General features: G+C 37.1%; 1 protein-coding gene across 1 annotated transcript; it reads right to left on the bottom strand.

The window, feature by feature from the left end:
• Nucleotides 1–2,005: 2,005 nt before the first annotated feature.
• On the bottom strand, nt 2,006–7,105 carry LOC117515110 (SH2 domain-containing protein 7-like). The gene is made up of 8 exons (XM_034175617.1): nt 6,952–7,105; nt 6,756–6,871; nt 6,252–6,418; nt 4,977–5,066; nt 3,320–3,485; nt 3,103–3,237; nt 2,308–3,009; nt 2,006–2,214 (listed from the first exon to the last, which is right to left on the bottom strand). The coding sequence occupies exons 1-8, from the start codon at nt 7,001–7,003 to the stop codon at nt 2,170–2,172; spliced, it is 1,473 nt and encodes a 490-aa protein (XP_034031508.1). The 5' UTR covers nt 7,004–7,105; the 3' UTR covers nt 2,006–2,169.
• Between the last annotated feature and the right edge of the window lie 864 nt (nt 7,106–7,969).

The raw sequence follows: 7,969 nt of genomic DNA, 5'->3' as shown, positions 1-7,969 counted from the left end.
TTTTCTCAAATTTTCTGGTAAATATTATTTACAACTACAGGGGACTGTTGTGGGGAGTGTTTTTGCTCCATCGTACGCCTGTTTGGTGATGGGTTTTTGGGAAGAGAAACACGTCTTCAGTATTGAAAATAACCCTTTTCACTCAAAAATATCATTATGGCGTAGGTATATTGATGATGTGCTCTTAATTTGGAGGGGCACATTTGATGAGTTACATCAATTTCTGAATTATATTAATTCCACTACAGATTATACTTTTTTCACTATGAATTATAATTTTCACTCCATTGACTTTTTAGATCTCACTGTTTATAAGGATGGTAATAATTCCTTGCAATCTACTATTTACCCCTCAGTAGAAACACTTTATTGAGAGTAGACAGTAAACATCCGCCTCATTTAGTTCGTAATATACCAGTGGGTCAGTTTTTGCGAGTTAGAAGAAACTGTAGTATTATTACTGATTTTATGTCAAAAGCAGCCCTTTTAACACATCGGTTTGAACAACGTGGTTATGACAAAACTGATATCATCAAAGCATGAGACAGAGCTCTAAATATTGATCGTGCCTCTTTACTTAAGAAGAAATCTAAATCTTCTTCAACATCTAAATTGTTTTTTTCTACCTGCTATACTGCACTGGCGGGAAGAATAAAAAACACAATTTACAAATATTGTCACGTTCTTAAGAGTGATCCGACAGTTAAAGACATCTGTGCTGAGCTGCCCAAATTTATATTCAGACGTGCCCATAATATTCGTGATCGACTGGTTCATTCAGATATGACCACTCCTGTCTCACCTACTTGGCTCTCCAGCCCACCGAAAGGTTTCTTTAGATGCAGTAATTGTGCACAATGTTCTATTTCCACCAGTGCGAAATGCTTCTCTCATCTCATCCCCATACTGGTAAGCAATATTCCATTTCTTCTTTTATCAACTGTAACACTACACATGTAGTATACCTTCTAAAATGTCCTTGTGGATTGGCATATATTGGCTAAACAAAATGTCAAATCAAATTATGGATAGCTGAACATAAAACAGCAATCCGTACTCAGGATCTAATTTATGCCATGGCGAGGCATTATAAACAGGCTGGTCATGGCTCTCCAGCATCTTTAAAATTCTGGGGGGTCGAGAAAATTACAGTCCCACCCAGAGAAGGAGAGGAACAGTAGCCAGTAAACTAGTATTGATCAGCATGTCTGGTATTTATATTGTGTGTTTGTAGTTATATTTGGAAACTGATTTTCTTTTTTTTTTCCACTTTTGAGTCTCTGTGTGCTTCTGACCCTGTGTGCTGCTATACAGTGTTGCTGGAACCTCAATTTCCCTGAGGGAGTCTTCCCAAAAGATCAATAAAGTTGTATCGTATCTAATCTAATCTAAGGGTCATGGTCACTTGTGCTGAAGGCTTTTTGTTGTTGTTTTTTGTTTTTTTAATTCCACTTTACACCAAACTTGGTACACATATAGAGGAAGGTTCTAGAATTACCCAGCAAGGTAAACTTTGCCAAAGGACAGTCACTGGGGTCAATATCATGTCAGCCTATCTGTTTGTTGGCCTACTCCTAGGTCCTTTTGCTGATTCCCAGCACATTTAGTACATCAGTGAAGGTTGACCATGAAATTGCCATTAGCCAAAGATCAAGGTGAAGAAACTGGATTTTCAACCCGATTTGGACCAAATGTGGCATATATGTAGGTGGACTCCAGAATGGCTCTGGCAAGGTCAGGCAGAGGTCAAACATTTCGATGAAGGTCAAGGTCACTGGGGTCAAATTTCATACTGCTGTAGCCCTTACGGACTTAATGCCCCGTGTGGTATTACTGATATAAAAACACACAACATATGGCTCTGTAACTAGAGACCACAAAAAAATCTGAATAATGACAAATTTTGCTTAATGTTTGTATCAATTTTGTCTTTAATTCAGTACATTGCTCAGCAAAAAACAAACCTGAAGACACTGTCTGCTTATAATAAACACAATAAGCGGAGATATGCAGAATACATAAATACAATGCAGGGTAGCACATGACAACAATAATACTAATAATAACAGTGACAATAATCATACTTTTTATAATATAAATTAGGCAGTAATAGTGTTAGTATAAGTGGTAAATTAAATTTTAAAAAGTTCTTTGCAGCCTGGACATGCATCATTTCCTCTTAGCCTCGGGGAACAGCCATTTGCATTTGTTATTCTGTGGGAAGTGGAGGAGATTTCATTAATGAACACTTTCAACATGTTCAAAGACTTGCTACTGAGATCAAAGCATTGTAGCAGCTTTACCCACCTTCAGCCTCAGGTTTAAAAGATGAGGCTTGTGTCTGTGGTCATCCAGAGACTCATAGGTGTTGCTGCTGCATTTAGACTGATCCATGTCCTCGTGTCCAGGAATCTGTTCGTATGTGTTTTCATAGTGGAAGTGGCATGACAGGAATTCAGGGGAGACCTCTGCGTATGTTGTATCTTCTTCAGATATCATAAATCTATAATCCGTGACAGCATGAGGGCTCCCAGGTCTGCCAGCGAGGTGATAGACAGCTTCCTTAGACCTGTAGTCCAGGATGTTGCTGTTTGGCCTGCAGTGCGAGTTTGGATTCTGAGGCAGTGGGTTGTAGCTAGTGGCTTGTCTGAGGGGCATGGGGGAGCGTTGTAGTGGGGTGAGTGAGGTTGCACTCAGCCTGTAAGACTGAGCTCCATCACAGCTGCTGTCCAGGAGAGGAAGAGACCTGGTCTTGTTGTCCAGTAGCAAAGAGTAGACACAATTTTCAGCAGGAATAGGACTACACCTGTTGATGGACTGATCCTGCATCTTCTCCCTCCCAGATGTGGCTGAGTATTGCTCAGATGAGCTGTTCTGACAAATGTGTGTCAGCTCCCTGTGTAGCTTTTTCTGCAGCTCAGTGTACATGACGCCACCCTGCTCAGGTTTGCGATCATTTGGGGAACCGACCTCTAGATGTTTGCTCCTCTGGGGTAGAGGTGGGATGTCCTGCAAAACAAGCCACCTTGTTAAACTCTGGTTCGGAGATGTTATTCCAGGATAACGTACTAATTAGAATAAGCCGTAAAACATGAAACGTACCTGGAGTGTCCTGCTGGCCCTTGGCGGTCGTGTAGGCAGTTGATTCGAGGAGTTGATCTGTTGCTTTCTGATAGCAGAAGCAGACTTTTCTCTTGGACTAACCTGAATGACATCATAAAGGTCTTCATTCAGCATCTGGATAAACAAAACATTTATATCTTTAGCCTTTCATTGACACTATGTAAAGAAGTTACAGCAGCAATAAGTTTTGTCTCACCTCAGAACATGGAGATGTCAGATACTCCCCAAATGGCTCAATGGGGTTCATCTTGTAGTGTTCTATTAGATCAGAGACTGTGCTGTGGCCTTCACTTTCTCCACAGACTACGAACTGTCCTGATTTGCTTTGGTTAATCACAAAGTGTCGACACCGATTCCTACCTCTGTAACAGAAAAAACAAAAACAAAAAAAACATACCAATAAATCAATAAATGAACAGCAAATTTTGTCCCAGGCCAAAAAAAAACAGCCTGCAAATCCCACATTTTAGGTTGACTGCAATTTTAAAAATAAGTAAATAAAAGCAGCACATCAAAATTTTATGTTTGCTTTTTTTTTTTTTTTTCTTTGCTAATGCAGTTTGCAAATAAATTTTTGTCCAACTTTGAACTACTCTTGCTTTACAGCTTCTGTCTGTAAAAGTTTGAAATTTAGCTTCTTTTGTGAACTTTCGTCATATAATCTGATCATTTCATCAAATTCAGTGTCACTTCAATGGTCAAGAAACATAAAAAATAGAAGTCACTGTTTCACCAGCATACTGACTTAAATGCAAAAGTAAAATCTTAAAAATTGGCAAATGCCACAATTTTAATCTTCTCAGAAATTAAAAAGACGCATTCTTGGAAAAAAAATGTAAGGGAGTTGAACATGAACACTGACTTTTGTTCAGATTATATTCAGATGTAAATTCATTGGTTGTCTGCCTGTGTGGTTGCCATCCAGGACCCAAGGCAGGTCCAGGTGTGGTGGATGTGGCAGCACCACTGCATGCTCCCAGTCTTGGCATGTGTAGGAATACATGGTAAAAATTTCAGGGATGAATTAATGTCAACATGTCAACAGATTTTGAAAAATGGCTTTTTTTTTTTTCTTTCTTTTTTTTTTTTTTTTTTTTTTTTGCAAAAATCTAAAAATTTGCTCTCAGCAAATATTAATTTATAACAACTATAACAAACAAAAGCTATAAGCAGAAAGTTTAACCGTTTAGAAACCAAATTTCACATCTTTATCTAGCCTGGCTAATTTCACATCTTTGCCTGGTTTAGAAACAGTTGCTGGTAAAAGATAATGCCTTTTTTTAATGTTTTATTGTTTTCGGCAATTTTCAGTGCCACGTTGTGACATCGCAGTTGAAGTTACATGGAATCTGATGAAATGATCAGACTCTTAGGAGTCTCTTAGGAATGTCAGCCCAAGAAATTAAAGTTCAAACAGCTACATGCAAAAGGTGAACCAATAGAAGTTCAAAATTGGATGAAAATGCATTGCAACCCCCCCATCCCAAGAACAAAATTTTGATGTGCTGTATTTCAAAAACAGTTGCATATATTGAGCTGAAATTTGAGATTTTACTGCATCCAGTGGATTTGGCTTATCAAAAGTTCAGTGCTTCAAATTTTAAAACACATTTCAATGTCATTTCTGATTTGTGGAAATTGCCCAAAGAAACTAACCTTAACATTGTAAGTTCTAAATAAAGAGCTAATTTCCCGCAATTGGCAGAATGAACTTTTAAGAACATGGATACTTTGTTGTAGCTGGTATTACAACTGCCGTGAGATTGGATTGGTATTAGTGTTATATATTGGCACTAATTTCCAGGTACAAAAATAATTTTCACTACCACATCTATTGGAGTAAAACTACTCACTTGTAGGAGAGTATGTATCCAATGGCCTTATCGCTGAGACGGATCAAGAAAGTGCCCAGCTCCTTCTCTCTGAGGATTTCTTCAGCATCCCTGATAAGTAATCAAGAATATATTTAAAAAGTTTTTTAGCACAATAACAACACAGAAATCTACAAAAAAAAAAAAAAATGTCAAAAAGGTAAATATGCGCACTTCAAATCACTGTTCAAACTTTTTAATTTCCACATTTAACGGTGTTGACATAAGTTTAGATAATACCACAAAATAACGACAAGTGGTACATTTTGGTTGAGTTCAGTCTTAACAAACCTGTACAGCTCAAATATCACTGAGCTGTTCACTGTGATAATTAAGTGTAAAACAACTCAATGTTGAGTAACTTACTGCTCATATTAAAAAAGGGGTTATTAATTAATAATTTAATTAATCATGTACAGTAATATGCTAATGTTTTATGCAAAATAAAATTTTCATAATATATTGTTTAAAAAAAACTCATATCAGCGAGTCAACTGAAAAACAAGGTCCAAACATTTTGATTTCAGTCAAACACAAATGTGATTAAAAAAAGTTCAATTACAAACTGCATAAAAAAACCTAAGAGAATGATGACAAACACTTGATTAAATATGAGACAATATTATAAACCTTAGGAAATCACCTCATATGATTATACATATTTTAAAGGTTTATTTTAAAAATTAAAAAAATGCACATTTTAATAAACTTTAATTATAAATATAACCTATATAGCGGTGTTTTGTTATTTTTATACATTGTCAGCACATTAAATGCATTATTTACTTGAAAAATAAAAATCATTACATATTTCCCAATTCATATGTATTCATAAATATAAGCTGCATAGCAACCTTTCACTTTTTTTGATATGTTATAGGCAAATAAAGTATATGTAATTAAAAAACATTCAAACATTTTACTTAGCTGGATTTACTTTAAAAATGTTAGCTATATAGTAGCTTTTCCTTATTTTTAAGACATTGTAAGCACATTAAAATTATTACCTATTTTAAAATGAAAAATCACTACAGTCATATCTTTTTTTCTTTCATTCTTTTTAATTAAACTTGTGGCAGAATTGTTTTCAGTTCATCTCCATAAATGTCTTATGATATGACAAATGATTAAACCTCTAATAAACATGCAACACATCCTTTCCATCTCATCTTATAAGGTAAGTGAGTATATGTTGTATACAGGAACTTACACGTGGATATCCAACTATTTACAAATAAATACAATAAAAACACTCACACTCTAGAGATGAAGCCCAGGAACCAAGATGGGAAGAAGCCATTGTGGGTAATGAGCGGTGCTTGAGTCTCGATGAACCACTTTGATGCCAGTTCTCTGAGTTGACCTTCTGTCGCGTTAGTGACAGACTGCACAGGTGTTTCTCTTTGCTTCATCCTTCGTCGTTCCTGTTGTCAAAAACAGACAAACAACCAGCAGTGAGTCACAATGGACTTGAACAGTCTACTTTGTTTATTTTCCAGTTATTGCCAGTGTTGGAATAAAACCGATCTATGTTCTTGTTGTACTTGGTGCTGGTGGAGTAGAAAGAGCTCTTCTCTATATGTCATTCATGTGCAGAGTTAACTTCTGATAAGGCACATCAACAGTGAAGCTGTGTGCTCCATTGTGCTTTTTATTTATTTCACGTAAAGCCTTTATGATCCCATTTACAATATTAAAATTAGTTTCACAGAAATGGAAAGAGACACAATATGGAGTGCAAAGTCCACTGATCGTATTTACCTTGAAGCAAAACATCAGGCGGTTCCTGAAGCAGAATGCTTTCCGATGGTTCTGGTTCTCAGACCTTGACCCTGAAATGTGGCAGAGCTTCTCAGGTCTGCAGTTCTGTTCAAACCCTAGAAATAGAATTGGACAAAAATGAGAATGACACATGTATATTCTAAGTCAGTGTTGACTTCACATGGACTATACCTACCTTTTGAGACTAACAGTGAGTGTTTTGTGCCTGGTGTCATTTCAGCAAACATTAAAGAGCTTCTCTCAACTTCTTAACCGCCTTTATCTGTAAGCGAAGGTGTTCTGAGGGCTGTATGACTGTACACGGGAGATATAGACAGTTGACATTTACAATTACACACATTTTTCCACCAGCTTGGAAAGCACTTGCACCCTGTACCGGCACGGCACAGTTCACGCAGCTCATTTGCATGAGAGAGCCGGTGGCTGTGTTTCCTGAAGAGAAACGGAAAGTAAGCTACGCAGAAACTGTGGTTTGTTTGCACACGGGTTACATGGGTTTGCAAGAAGAGAAACTTTGCCCACAGTCTTTGTGTTTACAGCAATGACGGCAAAAAAGTGGCGTCATCGTTTGATCTTGTGTGCTCTGGTCTAGTTCTGCAGTCATTCACAGCTAATGTGCGCAAGAATGGAAATATTTGGGAAGATTCGCCATGTTTACAGAGGTTGATGGGGGCAGTAACTAAAGCTGTTTACAGTTTTGTTTTGTAATAAACAATGGGTGCCTTATTCCCCCACATGGTTGAGACAGCAGTCATGAATCACATTCAAGAGGGTACTAATCGGCAGAACATTCACATTCATTGTTTCTGCTCTGTGATGAGCGATATCTCCCATTTCATTTCACTTCTTACCTGGGATGACACTGTTCCATCTGACAGCCCCAATTTCAGAGGATTACAATATACAGACATACAGTAGTGTTCAGAATAATACTGTAGTAGTGCTATGTGACTAAAAAGATTAATCCAGGTTTTGAGTATATTTCTTTTTGTTACATGGGAAACAAGGTACCAGTAGATTCAGTAGATTCTCACAAATCCAACAAGCTCAAGCATTCATGATATGCACACTCTTAAGGCTATGAAATTGGGCTATTAGTAAAAAAAAGTAGAAAAGGGGGTGTTCACAATAATAGTAGCATCTGCTGTTGACGCTACAAACTCAAAACTATTATGTTCAAACTGCTTTTTTAG

The sequence above is a fragment of the Thalassophryne amazonica genome, chromosome 8 (genome assembly GCF_902500255.1).
Source record: "Thalassophryne amazonica chromosome 8, fThaAma1.1, whole genome shotgun sequence".
NCBI lineage: Eukaryota > Metazoa > Chordata > Actinopteri > Batrachoidiformes > Batrachoididae > Thalassophryne > Thalassophryne amazonica.
Note: the sequence above shows the minus strand (reverse complement) of the source record. Positions and strands in the feature narration are given on the sequence as shown.

Excerpts from the sequence above, each read along its gene's own strand:
- LOC117515110 (XM_034175617.1), bottom strand. The coding sequence starts at position 7,003 with ATGTTTGCTGAAATGACACCAGGCACAAAACACTCACTGTTAGTCTCA. Across the intron at positions 6,419-6,755 it reads GCCTGATGTTTTGCTTCAAG|GAACGACGAAGGATGAAGCA; the intron begins GTAAATACGATC and ends TTTTGACAACAG. Across the intron at positions 5,067-6,251 it reads CTGGGCTTCATCTCTAGAGT|GGATGCTGAAGAAATCCTCA; the intron begins GTGAGTGTTTTT and ends ATTACTTATCAG.